The sequence below is a fragment of the Oryza glaberrima genome, chromosome 9 (assembly GCF_000147395.1).
Source record: "Oryza glaberrima chromosome 9, OglaRS2, whole genome shotgun sequence".
Taxonomy (NCBI): domain Eukaryota; kingdom Viridiplantae; phylum Streptophyta; class Magnoliopsida; order Poales; family Poaceae; genus Oryza; species Oryza glaberrima.
Window position 1 is genome coordinate 15,033,891 of NC_068334.1, and position 17,674 is coordinate 15,051,564.

The 17,674-nt window shown below is 47.1% G+C and overlaps 3 protein-coding genes across 3 annotated transcripts; all 3 read left to right on the forward strand.

The window, feature by feature from the left end:
* Positions 1–683: 683 nt before the first annotated feature.
* LOC127783885 (uncharacterized) lies at positions 684–1,959 on the forward strand. Its single transcript, XM_052311033.1, has 3 exons — positions 684–1,295; positions 1,582–1,662; positions 1,741–1,959. Exons 1-3 carry the CDS (start codon positions 684–686, stop codon positions 1,843–1,845), a joined length of 798 nt encoding a protein of 265 aa, XP_052166993.1. The 3' UTR covers positions 1,846–1,959.
* Positions 1,960–11,876: 9,917 nt separating this feature from the next.
* On the forward strand, positions 11,877–13,333 carry LOC127785315 (probable carboxylesterase 12). Its single transcript, XM_052312752.1, has one exon. The coding sequence runs from the start codon at positions 11,909–11,911 to the stop codon at positions 13,154–13,156; it is 1,248 nt and encodes a 415-aa protein (XP_052168712.1). The 5' UTR covers positions 11,877–11,908; the 3' UTR covers positions 13,157–13,333.
* A 2,746-nt stretch (positions 13,334–16,079) lies between these two features.
* On the forward strand, positions 16,080–17,412 carry LOC127783786 (probable carboxylesterase 12). Its single transcript, XM_052310950.1, has one exon. The coding sequence runs from the start codon at positions 16,080–16,082 to the stop codon at positions 17,394–17,396; it is 1,317 nt and encodes a 438-aa protein (XP_052166910.1). The 3' UTR covers positions 17,397–17,412.
* The last annotated feature ends 262 nt before the right edge of the window (positions 17,413–17,674 follow it).

Sequence of the window (17,674 nt, forward strand, 5' to 3'; positions counted from 1 at the left end):
GTGTGGGGTGAGTATTTGATTATGTGCGCGCGTGTGTCTTTCACATAATTATAACAAAAAAAAGGTGAATTTGTTGTGCAACTTTATGTGTATTGCACATATATTCTGTTTTAGAAATTTTTTAACCCATCAGTACATGCAACATGGTGATCATCAGTTTTTCATTTGACAATGGGGACAGTACATAGGAAGAATTGAATCACTACAAGAATTCGTAATTTTCTTCACGGTCAAAAACCTCCAATTATAACATGAAAACTGCCAAGGTGGTTATTTATTCATCGGCCGACCGCCAAAGAAATCAGTTGGCCGCCAAGAAAATTACGGATTCTTGTAGCGAATAAACTTCATTATTTGTGAAATCTAGTTCTAAAACTAAGCATCCATGCCGGATTAAGTTAGTCACCTGCCTGCTCTTCCAAGTGATCCTCCATCTTCTCCATGAAGGAGAAGCTCAAAATTCATACAAACTTTTCAAGGAAAGAATAAAGGCGACTCGATGGTATTTGCACGAGTCTTGCGACTATGGAGAAGGAGAAGTCCACCACCGCTTTTCCCGCGGTTTTCCTTTCTCTTTGGTGCAATGCAAAGTTGCAAATGGCAACATATATATTCGTCTCACTCTGCTGATTCCATGGCTTCTTCTCTGATCTCTCTCTCTCACTAGCTATAGCTAGCTAGCCATGGATTCTACCAGCAGCGGCAGGAGAGGTCGTCAGAGTTGCGAGGAGAGCTGCAACAATGGCGCTCACTGGCCGCCGCCTCAGTCAGCGAGATGTCTCTGCCTCTACCTCGCCCTCTCGGTCGTCTTCTTCGCGCTCGTCGCCGCCGTGCTGCTCGTCGTGTTCGTCGCTAGGCTCAAGAAGCCGACGTTCTTGCTGCAGTCCGTGCAGATGGACAGGTCGTTCAGCCTGATCCAGTCGTCGCTGTCGTCGTCGGCGGCGGCGAACGGCACCGGCGGCGGCGGCGCGAACGCGAACGGGACGGCGTGCTCGGTGGCAACGCTGGTGTTCGCGGCGCAGAACGCCAACGGCATCGGGATCAGGTACGGCGCGGCGGCGCTCGGCGTCGCGTACGCGAACGAGTCGGTCGGCTCCGTGGGCGTGCCGGAGTTCTACCAGCCGCCGCGGAGCGCCAACGTGACGGTGCCCGTGCACGCCGTGTTCTCGCAGCCCGACGTGACCCGGCTCGTCGTCGGCGAGCTCTCGGCGCAGCGCAAGTACTTGGAGATACGGATCGCCGGGAGCATCGATGCGCGCACGCACATCATGAACTTCGCTCTGCCCAAGATTCAGGTTCAACCTCTCATTATCTGCTTATTAGCTTATATCAGTCATAGCTAAAACTTAAATTTTAAATTTTAATGTTAGATTTAATCTTTTTGGTTTTATTTTCATCGTAATATATTTTCTAGCATTAGCTTTTGAAACACTAATATCACACGTAAAAAAGTTTATTCTACTGATAGTTGAAAAAAGATCTTCAGAATTCAGACTTGCTCTAAATCATTTACTTGCTTGCTGTAATTTCAGGAGATTGGATCACTAAATTTGCAAACTTTCAACATGTTTTTGGGTGCAGTTTTCGATTGATTGCAGGATAGGAACTAACTACACCGACATAGTGCACCGGGAAGGGATCGAGTCTGTAATTACACGCAAGGTATTCACTGAAACTTGTATTATGATATTCTTCAGACCTTCAGTCTCTCAGGCTATTGACCACTGATTCTTTCTGCAGGCTCTCCTCGTATCTGAACTGCCTCACGTTTCACAGAAGTGCTCCATCAAGATTGACCTGAGATCAAGGGGAAAGAGGACAAGTCTTGACGAGTTAGGATGCTGATTTAATTTAAGCCGGAGATTCTTTACCTGTGTAGCACGTACATACGGCTATTTTACCTTGGGGAATTTTTTATTCGAAACCCGACTTGTGAAATGTAAATATACTAGGTTTCTTCAGTAACAACTGTTGATCTGTATATTGTGGGAAATGATTTATTGCACTAGAGATAGATAGATGGATAGATAAAAGATCGATTGATTGTAATTTGACACAATATGTCTTATACTCTTAACATTTTTGCATTTGTTGCTGAAAATGTGAGAAATGTACTTGAGATATAAATTTACAGTCATCACGCATGCATCTGCGAATGCATGGATCCTTTCAATACATGCTTAAGAGATACAAAGCCCCCTTTGCTATTGATCGATGAGACTTCATAATCCTGTTCTTTTCAGCTAGTCTATTGGATTATTTGCTCGATATTTCTAAAAAAAAAAATATTTTTCTAAGAAAAACTTTCTCCTACTGTTGATGCGAAAAACACACACTGGCCTGAAAGATTTGCTTAACTCCAGTGTAGGTCCAAAGAATTGCTTTTGGTTTCTGAGCATGCCAGTTGGTTTGATCCTTGACCAACAAAAAAGAAAAGAAACATAGTTAAATCTACAAACGATAGCCGATCGGCTGTATTGCCGATGACATATCGTTCAATATTGGGCCAATGTGAAGTGAACCAGATCGGCAATAAAGAAAGAAGCAAGATAAAATTAAATCTACCCGATCGGCTGTAGATATCAATGATATATAATCTATTTCTAAAAATATGTTTAAACTAAGTGATTGTGATAGATCGGACAGTCTGCCGAGACAATATAAATCACTTATGTTTAAAAGTACTTCAAGATTGAGATTATATATATTCATAGCATAGCCGATGAAGTAAATCTTAGATGTATCGGCTAATACTCCGACACTGCTCTATCCTAAGATGTTAAAACAGACAAAATATACTAAACAACGAGCTTAATATATTTTAATGCAATAAGATCTTAATATAACTGGTAGATTTAGCATATCGAGTAAACATGTAAGGAACAAGATAACTAAACCAGGTAAGATCGGCTGAAACTCCGATACTATCTCTATCGATAATCATAAAACAAGCTAGATATTATGGTTCTAGATGTTACTTAATAGATCGAACCTGACCGATGCAGCATTAAGTACAAAGAGAAACATAAGATCTAAACAAGTCAATGAAAACCTCTTTGAGATGGTAGATATACTATATAATCTAGATCAACATTGATGTTTAACCCTATCGGCTACCCTCTGATGATAGATGCTAGCCTATTTAAGGTTAGATAACGATATTGAAAAAGATTATATAACATATATGATAACTCGACGATTTACATAAACAAGATTAGAGTATCATAAAGATGTAAGCACTAATCCCGAGAACACAAGCCACCATGACAAGTTTTACCTCTTGCTGGAGATCGAACCCGTTGCAACCCAACTTGAAAGCAAGAACTCGTCGAAAGCAATGAAAGTAGAAAAGGTGGCGATTGAACTGTCGTTAATTTGTTTACAAGGTCTTGGGTCATATTTATACCCAAAATATATAATATGTCCTTGCCGGACACGACTCCCAATCTGTTACAACTCTAAGATACAAAAGTCTTTTAGGTAGACTCTTACCGAAAATATCTCTAAAAAAACTACCAGAAAATCCTAATTAATAGATACAATTGCCTTCTTAGGACTCAATCCATATGTGGCAATACTTGTGCAGCACATCAATCGATCCCGAAGATGATTCTAGAACCACCTTACCAGATCGGCTACATTGGTTGTTCTTCGTCCGGTCCAATATCAGCTGATGCAGACATTAGCCGATGCTCCCGTAGCCGATACGCACTCTGTTTCTGGGAACGATCTCCCGCCAAATCCGCTTCGACTTTAGCTTCGAATTTGATGCATGATTTACCAAATTTGGTCGTCAACACCTACTATATTGCTTAAATCCTTTGTTCTAAACTATTATTTCACAATATTTGATTTAAATTTATAATCGTGTAGAAAATCAAATACAATAATCCAATAGATAATCTATTTTAAACTAGAGTGGTACAAACTCAAGCGCTCATAATGTTATCTTGAGATTGACGAAGTCACCACGAAGTCACGAACGTCTCGTTGTATGTCACCTACCACTGAATACAATTAACCGTAAATGTGAGTATCCGCGTCGAGTCTAGGACTTAAATTCAGATGGATTAGTTCTATCATAAGGAATCTAACCAGTCGAGTTACACTCACACAGTTGAGTTACACTCTTTTCATTAGCGTGAAACTTTTGCTTACTAGTAATATGCCCCCACGTTGTTGCAGTATTTTTAGTTAAAATCTACTAAAAATTAAACGTTTGGACTGCTTGCTTGAAAATATAATATATAATATGTAGTGAAAGTTGTATCGGACAACCTGAAATGAAACATCACATGAACCGTTGGATTTTTACTCGTTGCAACGTAAGGGTATTTTTTCTAGTATTGTATAAAATTCCTTTGTATTTGCTCAAAACATAATCTTAAAGAAATTCTAACATAAGTGTAACGCCTGTTCCGTCGTGGCGCCTAGCGGGAAAACTAACTCTTAAAAATCCTAATTGCGAAATTTGTTTCTTTGCTTATTGTCTAGTGTCCGTGCCATCCCAGATCTCAAATCCCCGATCTATCGTCGAGTTCAATCCCGAATCCAAATCCTTCCCAAATCAAATCCCTCCGCAAAAGTCTATTTTTCCTCCCTCGGGTTCGATGGGCCGAATCCCTCTCGTCCCATCTCCCCCTCCCTCCCCGGCTCTCTCTCTCTCTCTCCCCACTCTGCTCGAGCGCTGCACGCGCGTGCGTGCGAGCCGCGCCGAGCCGAGCCCTCCCTCCCGCATCCCGCTGCCGTTTCCGCCGACGCCGCCAAATCGTCGCCGCGCGCCGTTGCTTCCCGCGCGCGCGCGTCGTGGTGGCCAACCGGCCAGTCGCCGCCGCCGTCAGCGCCTGCCGCGCCTGCCCCGCGTCTGCCGCCCGTGTCGCCGCTCCGCTCCAAACCGCCCCGCCGTCATCGCCGTCGTCATCGACTCGGCCCCGCCTCTCCCCGCGCGTGCCTCCAAGGGACGGAGGCAGAGCCCTCCGCCCCCTCTGCCGCGTCGCCTTCTCTCCCTCCTCCTTTTCCCGAAATGGCAAGGAGGCAAGCCCCCTTTCCCCTCCTCCTTTTCCCCTTTTCTCCTCCCCGCCGGCGTCATCCGCCTCTGTCGCCGTTTTGGCCGCGAGCGCCGAGCGCCAGCCCGCGCCTTGACCGCCCAAGGTCGGTTTCCAAAACCGACATTGCCGCCCTATAAACCTAGGCGCCCTCCCTTCCTCTTCCCCTCCCAAATCTTCCCCGTTTTCGCCCGCGCCATTGCCGTCCCTCCATCTCTCTCGCCGACCGCCGCCGTCGCGTGTGCCGGAGGAGCCGGTGCGCGCTAGGACGCGGAAGGGGACTCCGGGCGCTCATCTTCTTCCTCTTCCCCGACCCGAGGCCAGAGAGATCACTCCCGTGCCGTCGGTTTCTCGTCACTGCGCCCCTTCCCCGCACGGTAGTGTCTCCCTCCGTTCTCCCTCCTCGTTCCATCTCCCCCCCTTAGACTCGGGTAGTAGCACGAGTAGCCTCCCCGTAGCTAGCCGGCGCCGCTCCGACTACTGCCGTCGCTCGCCGTGTGCTCGCCGCCGTCGCCACCCGAGCTCGGAAGCGCCTCTCGTCGCCGGCCTCCCTCGATGCGATCCCGCCCAATCCGACGCTAGCAACGGATTCCCGTAGCCGCGTAGATGCTCTCACCGCCAGGAATCGACCCCTCGTGACCTCATCGCCGTTTCCCCCTTCTCCCGCCGCCGGTTGCCACCGCCGCAATCCGCCGCCGTCGAGCATCCCCCGGCGAATCTGAGCCATTGGCTCGTCTCCCCTCGTCCCGTGCAACCTCCCGGTGTGCTCGCTTTCACTTGTATCGCCGTGGTTCGCTCCGCCGATCGCCACCGCCGTCCGCCGTCCGTTCCGGCTACCATCGTCGTCTACCTCCCGCCGGCCCGCGTGGCTGCCACGTAGGCGCCACGTTGGCGCCACCTCGGCTGCGACCGGACCGACCGACCAGGCCAGCCGCCCCCTCCGTTTCCCTCCCCGTGCACGCGGTCCACCGCGAGCCGTGAGGTTGCGCGTGGGCCCGCCGCACCGCGCCCTCCGCGAATGCGCGCATGCGCCGCGCCTCCCTCCCCAAACCCTAGCACGCCCCGCGTGCACCTCGCTCACGGTGAGCCGAGTCGCTGACAAGCGGGTCCCACCCGGGACCACGCGGGATGGACCCGGCCCACCGGCTCTCTCTCTCTCCTCCCCGCCCGCGCGCGCGCCTTGGGCCGCCCTCTTGGGCCGGCCGGCCCATTAAGCTCGGCCGAGCCGCCCCCTTTCTCTCGGGCCGCGCCCTAGCCGCCTGAGGAAAGTCTAATTTCCCTCCCTCCTTCTTTTCTTTTCTTTTCTTTTTTAAAAAGGATTTAAATAAATCCTTTTCCTTTAGACCAAAAATCCAATAATCTTAGAAATTCAATATCTTCCCAACCGTAAGTCCGTTTGACTCCGTTCAACTTCCAAAATTCCTCAAATCTCGAGATCTATCTAATGGCACGCTTAGAGGTCAATAATAGGGCTTTATTTTCGCCGTTTGCTGAGTTGTCCCATTTCGCGTGTAGCTTCGGAGCCCGAAGACCCGCAGTGCGAGGATTTCGAGGATCAAGCTCAAGATCTCGAGCAAGGCAAGCCACCTTTGAACATCTTGAGCCTATACTTGAACTTAATTATGTTGCTTGAAGAATATTATGCATTGATAGGATCGCACTTAATCTGTTTGTCCCGTCTGCAAGGCAGATTGGCGGACCTACCTAATTTGTTGCATTTGACCCTTCCATTGCAATTGTTATACCATGTTCCCTTGTACCCACCTAGTTGCGCCTCGGTAATCGTGCACTCTGTGCGGGTATCGACGGTCGTCTTCAAACTTAAAATCTGAGAAACATCTTGGGTAAAACTTGGGTTTTACAAAAGACTTGGAAAACCCGACACCTGGGTCGGTGCTTGCGAACTAAATGAATTTCCAAAATCGCGGACCGGGGAACGTACCGGGTGTACGGTTTCCCGCTCTTGCACTTAAGGACCGTTTCCTTGGAATTTCATTCGAACATAAGACAAGTACGACCACATGGGTAGAATGGGACACCCCTGGCTGAGTAATTAGCTAATCAGGGGAGCCTTGATGCCAAGAGACATGTGGATTTGCCGGGGTGGTGTCGGGGAGGACCCCTGGGCTTCCTGGCACAGTATGGTCTGGGACCTAATCTGGTGTTGGTCTGGGACCCCTCTCGTTGGCATATGGTGAACCTGTGTCGGCTTTCGAAATGTCTTGTCATGAAAGCCTTAAGGTCTCTAGTCATGACTGTTCTGCACGGGCTGGATGATACGGGTTAGTAATGTCGTGTGGGTAAAGTGTACCCCCTCTGCAGAGGTTATTAAACTGTTCGAACAGCCGTGCCCACAGTCATGGGCGGATGTGAGGTGATTCCTAGCATAGTTTTGTTCGACCATTGCCTTGTGAGATTTGCTGTTGTGAAATGGGTTTTGATGTTTGGAAAATCTGCGGCTGATGGGATCAGCCAGGCCCGGGTGGCCGTTTGAAAGCTGTTGGCCGGGTGCCAATCTTGACCAATTCAAAAGACTGATACATTGCACATACTCCGACCGGACGAGACGCACTGTCTCATCCGTGTCGTTTGAGAAGCACTCGCTTAGTTGTTTCAGAAAAGAGTTCAAATAAAATCAATTGCAAAAAAAAAAAAAACAACAGCCTTTCCTTGGAGCCTGCATTAAACACTTATTTCCCATGGCTTGCTGAGTACTCCCGTACTCACCCTTGCTCTATATAAATAATCCCCCCAGTTGCTGAAGAAGATGAAGCGGATCCCGCTGACAAGGAGTTCTTCCAGGAGTAAGCCGGTTACGATGAATTTTAGGGTTTCGGCCTAGTTCCCAAGTCGCGCCTGTGATGTTTGGTCCAAGTCTTGGCTTCTGCTTCCCTTTTGTAATGCAGTTGTGAGCTCGGGATCTATCCGCAGCCCAACATGACTGTACTCCTACTCTATAATAAAGAGACCTCTGTTGCTGTGATATTCTGTCTTCCTGTGATACCAGCACTGTTTCCTGGGACTGGTATCGACTAACAGGTTAATTTGGAGCGTCACGGGCTAGTTCCGCTCGGGACTAGTTCGGGGCGTGACAATATGCTCTATGTTCAAAGAAAAAAATCCGTTGTGTCTATCTCTCTCATCTAATTGGTGAGTTTTCGCTCTGTGCTTCATCCAAACGGTATTTCCTACAGTTAAAGTGCATTTTTTCGGTCCATGGGATTCAAGTTGCTATGGCATTTTAATCCTGCGTAGTTTTTATTTCCGTGTTTTGAGAATCATGGGTTCCAAAGTAACCATAAGAAGAATAGGGGTATGACAAAAATTAAAGGTTGTTGCTTATGGGTTGTGGGATTACTAGGTTATGGGCTGAAGAGATTGGCTGAAGATTTAGTTTGGCCGATTTAAAACTTCAGTGTGCATAAGTGTCGGAAGACATGTGTGAGTGATGTCATTCTACGTGGCGCATTCTTTTCGACTGGTTTGCACCGAACTCCCATGCCTCGAATACATAACCTTCCTCCGTTTTATAATATAAATCTTTCTAGTATTATCTATATTTATATAGATATTAACAAATCTAAATATATCTGTCTGTAGATTCATTAATATCTATATTAATATAGAAGAACAATAATATAAAGTCTTATATTATAAAATAAAAAGAGTAGTTTTTTCCCATCCGCAAAAGTTTGATAACAGAATGTTGCTTCATCACGCGTAATTGCGTGTATTCAATAATTCAATTCCCGCCAGGTTATCTCCTTTTCACACGGAAGTTCGGAGTTAGCAAAAAAACGATTTTATATTGCACGTGTTAGTTCATGATAAGGCTGTTCCTTCCAGCTAATAATTCCCTTAAGCGTACAGCAATCTTATTTTATTTTATCCATTTATTTGCAACGGTCCATTCCATCGGAACATTCCCGAACAATGTGAAAGGTATCAAATGGAATATATCCGCGCTATGTACGTTTGGCAAAATTTGTTCTGGGAAATTCAAATTTTGCATAATTTATTGATAAATATCATAAAAACGTATCATGGCTAAAAGACATTTAAATTTGATAATTTACTGCAAAACATTTTTGGCTCGAGTAGAGAGAAAAATTCTTCAGGGAAAACAAGAACACATTAAATTCTTCAGAAAAATTTTTGGTCAAAAGCTTTTGGTTCTAAGGATATTATCGTCTTCCTTAAGAATTTATCTATCTAATTGAGCCAGAATTGTCCTCTACCAAATTATCAGTTTTTACGGTATCTTTCAACCGTGACATATTTTTACGATGTCCATCAGCGAATTACATTAAATTTGGGTATCCTGCAGCAAAATTTACCCTTTTAAATAGGAGATGTCCAACAAATTTCAAAATTTGTAGCCATTAATATATAAATATTTTGAACTATATAAAAAATATATTAAAACTCTTTTAATATAGCTTTTAACAGTAAGGATGTCGAATATATATCGCACCACTAATTTTTTTTTTCATATGGCCAAAACCTATTTTTGTGTGTATCTGCGAAAATCACTATTTTTTTCATGCGGACAGCGCACCTGCACAGGAAAATCGTGCGAGTGATTATGTCGTCCGCACGCAAAAACAAAAATACGAAAAGAATAAAAAATCCCAAAAAATCAATCTCAAAACCTTAGCAAGGTCTCATGCCGGCGACATCGTCCCGCAGTCTGCCGTTGCTCGTCGTCATCGCCATTGCCATCACTGAGTCCCGTAGCTCGTCGTCGTTGTCGTCACCGTCACCGAGGCCGTCGTCGCTCCTCCCCGTGTTGCATTGCCCCTCTACCGCCGGATCCGCACGGGGGAGCGTGGGGTAGGGCCGCCGCCTGTAGATCCGTGTGGGGAAGCACGGGAGAGGGCCCCACTGCTGCTGCCATCAACACGTGCCTCCTCCGCTGGGCTCCTCACACCACATTCTATCGGAGTCACAGTAGGAAGAGAGGATAGGAGAGGAGAGGAGAGGAGAGGAGAGGGGTGAGAGGAGAGGAGAGGATCGCCTAAACACAAGAGATATGCTGCACGGAACGAATCTCAGTGTCAACTCGGGAGCCAACTGTGTACTCCTACTTTGCAACACTTCTATGCCAGAAGACTCAAACCACACGTTTTTCACCTGCTCATTCACAAATCAATGCAGGATTTTTCTTGGTTTTCGTTGGGAAACGAATTAAGATGTCATGAACATGATGATTAAAAAAAAGGAATTTTGGTCACCCATTCTTTATTGAAGTAATTGCTATAGCTCTTTGGAACATTTGGAAACGAAAAAATGACTTAATATTCAACAACATTCAACCTTCTTTCAACCTTAATTTGGAAGCTTCATTTCAGGGAAGATTTTACTCTACTTTTGAATAGAGTAAAAATACATGATCGACCAATCTGGCAAACATGGCTTGATAATTTCTAACAATCCCTCGTGCTTCGCCTTCTATATTCTCTTGTACATAAACTCTCTGTCCTTTAATATACCGTAGTAATAGGAGCCTCTCCTACTATTTTCTCATAAAAAGAAAAGGAAGAGAGAAGAGGCTAAGCGAGGAGTGGGGAGAGAGTGAGGAGTGGACGTAGGAAGTTAGATATTTGAAGGTGGGCCTCTTAAATGGGGTCGCTTGTGAAAATATACTTATTTTTATATTTGGGTATATATGTTAAGAGGTCAGTCTCTGAAAATTGATTTTTTTTTCATACGGATCTTTTAAAGGAGCTTATGCGAAAATGTAAGTTGATTTTTACGGGCGCAATCAGTTACAATCCATGTGTAAACTATAGGGGTTCTCGTACCGTTTCGGTAGTAGTGTCAGTTGTTGATTTATTCGGTGATACTTATTAACTGTTACATCGAAGGAGGGCTGTCTATATGGGATTCATATGATTTTTTAGGCTTCCATCATGCAGTGTTTCACCAAATAAATCGAAAATGTTTCAATCTTTTAAAAAAGCTGGAACACAATCAAATCACTCCATGAAACATTTTGCTACAATGTATGAAACAACGGTTCAGAATATATATATATATATATATATATATATATATATATATATATATATATATATATATATATATATATATTGAAACATGAAACAAATCCAAATACATCGAGAAAAAGTCTATTTGGGATTCACATGATTTTTTAGGCTTTCATCATGCATATTTTGAAACTAATCGGACGTTGTTTCACCAAGTGGATCGAAAATGTTTCACCAATTAGATTGAAAATGTTTCAATCTTTTAAAAAGCTGAAGCACAATCAAATCACCTCATGAAACATTTTTCTACAACGTATAAAACAACGGTTCTAAATATATTGAAACATGAATGATTTAGCTATCAAAAATCATTCGACAGCCATTTAGCCTTCCGATAAAAATATACTTTTGTGCGTGTAGGGTTGATCAGTTGGGTATGCACACGTCTACCAGCATTACATCTCTTGCGATGTTTGAATACGTGAAGCATCTTTTGTTCCGAGTACTAGCAGATGTTTCGTCTCTTTGTTGCAACAATATGTCTGTACTATACTGTATTACTTAATATCATCTACTTTGTTTAATAACAAAAACAAAAAACATGTGCCTCTCGGAGACTATATGGGTGTTCAAAATGTGAAAACAAAACGGAAACAACATGATATATTATTTAAAAAGAGAATGAATGGACTATATGATGCATGAAACGTGTCATTCGTTGTTCTTAATTTATAGCGTTTCGTGATTTCGTCAAAGACTCAACAACTTAAGCACTCCTCTAATATATAAGAACCCCCATCAACCACACATGCAAAAAGCATCCTCAGGCAAAATCAATAATTTAGCTTGCAAGCATATTCATCTCAGTGCAGCATGAGCAGTACAAACAAGAGCTCGCCGGCTCGAAATGAGAGCGGCGGCGACGGCGACGGCGACATCGCCGTCGACCTCTTCCCGTTCCTACGCGTGTACAAGGACGGCCGCATCAAGAAGTTCGTGCGCCACGCCACCGTGCCAGCGTCGCCCGTCGAGAGGAGCCCGAGTGGCGTCGTGACGAAGGACGCCGTCGCCGTCGACGACGAGACCGGCGTGTCCGTCCGCCTCTTCCTCCCCGTCGACGCGGCCGCGGCCGCGGTCGCCGCCGGCAGGAGGCTGCCTCTGGTGGTCTACGTCCATGGTGGCGCCTTCTGCTCCGGGAGCGCCTCCGCCCCGCCGTTCCACCGCTACGCCGAGTCCCTCGCCGCGCGCGCCGCCGCGGTCGTCGTCTCCGTGGACTACCGCCTCGCCCCCGAGCACCCCATGCCGGCGGGTTACGACGACGCGTGGGCGGCGCTCCGGTGGGCGGCGTCTTCCCGCCACTCCGACCCTTGGGTGTCCAACTACGCCGACACCGCGTGCGTGTTCCTCGCCGGCGAGAGCGCCGGCGCCAACATCGTGCACAACGTGGCTTTACGTGCCGCCGCCGCCGCCGCCGGCGGCGAGGACGACGACGACGGCGGCGGCGGCATCGACATCGAGGGGATAATACTCCTGCAGCCATGCTTCTGGGGCACCGAGCGACTACCCTGCGAGAGACCGGCCGCCTGGAGGCGCGCCGCGCAGCCGATGTTCCTGCCGGAGAGGCTCGACGCGCTCTGGCCGTTCGCCACGGCGGGCGCCGCCGGCAACGGCGACCCCCGGATCGACCCCCCCGCCGAGGCGGTGGCGTCGCTGCCGTGCCGCCGGGCGCTGGTGTCCGTCGCCACGGAGGACGTCCTGCGCGGCCGCGGGCGGCGGTACGCGGCGGCGCTGATGCGCGGCGGCGCGTGGGGCGGCGAGGCGACGCTGGTGGAGTCCGGCGGCGAGGACCACTGCTTCCACCTCTCGCCGAGGCCTAACCCCAACGCCGCGGCGCTCATGGACCACGTCGCCGAGTTCATCGCCAAGGGCAACACCTCCACGTCGTCGCCGATGGCGAAGCGGCGGCGTCGCCGTCGCCGGTGCACGTTGCATGGCGCGGGCGCGGAGAAAACGACGTCAATGCATGCGTTGCGAGGCCAAACTGCGCCGAAAGTTCAACACGCCGGATCAGGAATAATGGCCAATAAGGCCGACAAGTATGTGCTCAGGAGTTGTCTCTGAAGAACAAAATGGAAAATGTTGGGCCTTGTGTTTCCTGGACTTCCTTTTGCCCAATCACTATGATAAAGTACAATATACCTATGTTGCAAAATGAAGTATGTCGATGTGGGGGACAGATGTATGCTTAATAAATAGTTTAATGTTTTTGTGCTGCTAATTTTTAAAAAATCCATATCATCCCTTACACTGATTTCTTTATTACTCCCTCTTGTTATTAATATATGAAGTTTACCACCAAAATTAGTGTTAGAACATCATAGGGGGGTATAATGGCTATTTTTCTAAAATTTAATAAAAAGTAGAAAATGATATTTGTGATTTATTGAAATAGGAAGAATGTTAGAAATATTCATGCATAGTGTTTCTTAGGTTTTACCTTTCCTTGTGGAATTGAAAACCACCCCTCATTGGCTAATCGAAAACTGGCCAGAAACCGGAAAGAACGACGACTTCCAGTCAATGCCATAAGTAAACCGGCTCAAACCGATCGGTTTCTGCAAACTGACCACCAGCGATTTGCCGATTTCATGAAAATCGAACGATTTTGGTGAAAAGCAATGGATCTGTTAACTCACCTTATTTGGCCGACAACAAAATCTCACCTTGTGCTATAAGATCCGCCAATATCAAGGATGCAAATGGGTTGATCTATGAGCCCCTTTTTTTCTTTTTTCTGGTTGGCTTGTTAATTTATCGACATGTAAAAGGTAACTTAAAATTTTAAGCGAGCTTGTTGAGGAAACTCTTTTAATTACCTAGGTGGATGTCCACTCGTCTATTGCATGTCAACCAAATAGTTGTGAAAATTTTTAAATTTTTTTTGACAATATAGGTGATGTGTAACAAAACTACGCGTTTAAATTTAACTTCTATAAGTTATAACAAAAATAAAAAATTTATTATACGAATATGCACAACCAAATTTTTTTTTACAACTTGTAGAAGTCAAATTTAATTTTATATGTTTGTGAAGTGATATATTACACTTTATTCTATCTTGTTCAATCTTATAAAATAATTATAATTATTTAATTAATAATGTAATAAATGGGTGAGCGTTCAACTTGTTACAATCCATATATGGACTCGTTGGCCGACCCAGACATATTTATTTCCTCTCAACTATAGGATGCAACAACGTTGACGTTGACCTCTATGCATGTCCCCTCGGCTCTCGTTGCAGCTAAGCTAGCTAGGCATTGCCGTATGGCTAACCACTCTGACACCCTCATCTAGTCATCTTCTCCTCTTCCACGTCGAGGCCTAGTGTTGATAGTTGATAAACACACGCCGAGGCCGCGCATTATTGCTGCATCAGATCATCGGTGTCATTTTAATTGCTCCCGAGAGGGTGGGTGAGGTAGGAGGGGGGGGGGGGGGGGGGGGGGGATGGGGTGTCAACCATCACCGCTGCTGCTCCCGAGGCCGCCGGCCACCGTCAACAAGAAAGGAGGTGGATCAGACTGATAGAAAGAACGAAGAGATTGGGCTGAGAGTGAAGGAGAAAAAAGGAACAAATGAGCGGAGGCAGGGGCGTGTCCTTTGATTTTAATATAGCTCGTCGGTCCATGGTAGACTTTGTCATAGTTATGGATAAGGCATACCTCCTATCCTATGACTTATAGAATATAGGAGTATGATATACCTTTGCGTATATAGGTTGTATCCGTATGCGCTAAAGGAATTTATCAAGTATTATGGAAATATCCCTACAAGTCGGGAGATTAACAAAATCCTACTCGGAGGGGATAGGGTTTCTTCTATATCGCATGAGGTCTGATATCTCCGAGTCTTATCACCGAATTCGCCTACTCCTAATGTATTATGTGCTTTTCCATATCAATATCATATAAACTGGACTAGGGCTATTACCTGATAAGGAGCCTGAACCAGTATATTAATCCTTGTCTTTTTTGCTTGCTTGATGTCGGATCGTGTAGATCCTCGCACCAATGTACTTCAATACCCTACTCATCCGGTATATGGGTATCACCCATCAACAGACTTGTGTAACTGAATCGACTCAAAACCACCAACTGGGAAAATAGGTCTATTTTTACGAGCAGACCTACTAAGACAACCTTAACCGGAGGAGTCTTATGTATTTTTAAAAGCGGGTCTTTCTTTAGCCCATTCGTAAAAATGATGGGTTATCTGAAAAAAAATGATTTTGCAGTAGTGAATTGGATTTCCCTGTCCACCTATTCTCCTCTTTTTTGCAGATGCAAAACTTCATAAACAATATCGATCGGCATTGCTTCAGCAAACACGCCTTCCTCCCAGTCCCAGGTTCTCTCTCCTTCTCCCAGAGGGTCCATGGATAATGATTTTATTTTATGTGGCATGTCTTAATTAATTCATGAGATAAGGTTGCTAGCAAACTGCCCTTCTACGAAAATGTACCGGCCAGACCAATATTGGTGCATGCATGAGGATGTGAAGGGTATCAGCCTACATGTTTTTTAAGCATGGAAACATGGATAAGTATTGGTTTTTGAATACGTATGGCATCTCTCCTCTTTGTTTTCCTATGCAAAAACTTCATAACATTTAATGCTTATATATAAATCATATATCTTCCTTTCCCAGATAAGTTCATCAACAACAATTTTGTATTAATTCATGAGAAATTTGTTCCTGGCTTCCTGCGAATCTATACCCTTCTACGGAATGTTTATATGTCTTTTCAAATGGAACGCGTATCCTTGCAAGATCGAGAGAAATGGGAACGCGCATCGATCAATCAGTTAGTTGTGTTCTGAGAATTAATCAATTAATTAATTAATTAAGGTCTCCTAAAGAAACTAATTAAGGGGTTTAGAGAACTTCACCAGCACTGCACCTCTCTACTCCCTATATATAAGAACCCGCTTAATTCCCATTCCATGCAAGCCATCGTGCAAGAGCGAGCTACAGTTGCAGCATGAGAACAAGCAGCAAGAGCTCGCCGTCGCCGGCGCGCGGCAACATCGCCGTCGACCTCCGGCCGTTCCTTGTCGAGTTCAACGACGGCCGCAGGTGGGTCTTGGTGCGCCACGAGACGGTGGCGGCGTCGTCCGACGAGAATGCGAGGAGCGCGAGCGGCGTCGCGACGAAGGACGTCGTCATCGACGACGAGACCGGCGTGTCCGTCCGCGTGTTCCTCCCCGTCGACGCGGCCGTGGCCGCCGCCGCGGGCGACGGGAGGAGGCTCCCCCTGGTCGTCTACGTCCACGGCGGCGCCTTCTGCACGGGGAGCGCCTCCGCCAGGATGTTCCACGACTACGCCGAGTCGCTCTCCGCTCGCGCCGCGGCGGTCGTCGTGTCCGTGGACTACCGCCTCGCGCCGGCGCACCCCGTGCCCGCGGCTTACGACGACGCGTGGGCGGCGCTCCGGTGGGCGGCTTCCCGCCGCCGCCGCCGCCTCTCCGATGACGCCTGGGTCGGCGACTACGCCGACCGCTCGAGCGTGTTCCTCGCCGGCGAGAGCGTCGGCGCCAACATCGTGCACAACGTGGCGCTACGTGCCGGCGCCGCCATCCGCAACACCGGCGAGGTGTTCGACGACGACATCGACATCGAGGGCATGATACTGCTGCAGCCATACTTCTGGGGCACCGAGCGGCTGCCGTGCGAGACACCGGGCGCCGCCTCCTGGCGCACGCGCGATCCGCCGCCGATGCTGCTGCCGGAGAGGATCGACGCCCTCTGGCCGTACGTGACGGCGGGCGCGGCGGCCAACAACGGCGATCCCCGGATCGACCCTCCCGCCGAGGCGATAGCGTCGCTGCCGTGCCGCCGCGCGCTGGTGTCCGTCGCCACGGAGGACGTCCTGCGCGGCCGCGGGCGGCGGTACGCGGCGGCGCTGCGTGGCGGCGCGTGGGGCGGCGAGGCGACGCTAGTGGAGTCCAGGGGCGTGGACCACTGCTTCCACCTCTTGCCGGAGTTCGGCTCCCACGCCGAGACCGGAGCGCTCATGGATCGCGTCGCCATGTTCATCGCCAAGGGCAAGACGCCACCACCGATCAGCATGCTGATGGAGGAGGAGCGTGTCACTAAGAAAACGAGGTCAAGTGCGGTGGTGCCAGCTTGTTGGAGAGTTCCCCGTGGGCCGAGGTGTACGGCCCAAACTGTGGTTGGGCTTCGACGTGCCGGGTTTGGGGTGGGCAACATGATCAGGCTTCCCAGTAAGGCCCGGAAGTGTCATCGTGTTCATGCAGCTGCTCTACGGAGGAGTGTGTTCCAGAGTTACTATCTCTGACTAATTGAAACGGTTGTTTTACTGTCTTGGATGTTTCACCGACTAGTTTTTATTATTATGTGTGTATTATTGTGGTACAAAGATAATCTTTTTAATAATGGAAATTATTTGGGCTATTGCTTCGAAATAACTATCACCCAAGTATTATAGCGTTTGCAGTTCAAAATGACAATAAATTTTTAAAAAACAAACAAATTGATGGAAATTAAATAGTAGAACTATCTGTAACACAAGTCTAAATACAGATACTGAGATGACAACCACTACAAGAATCCGCA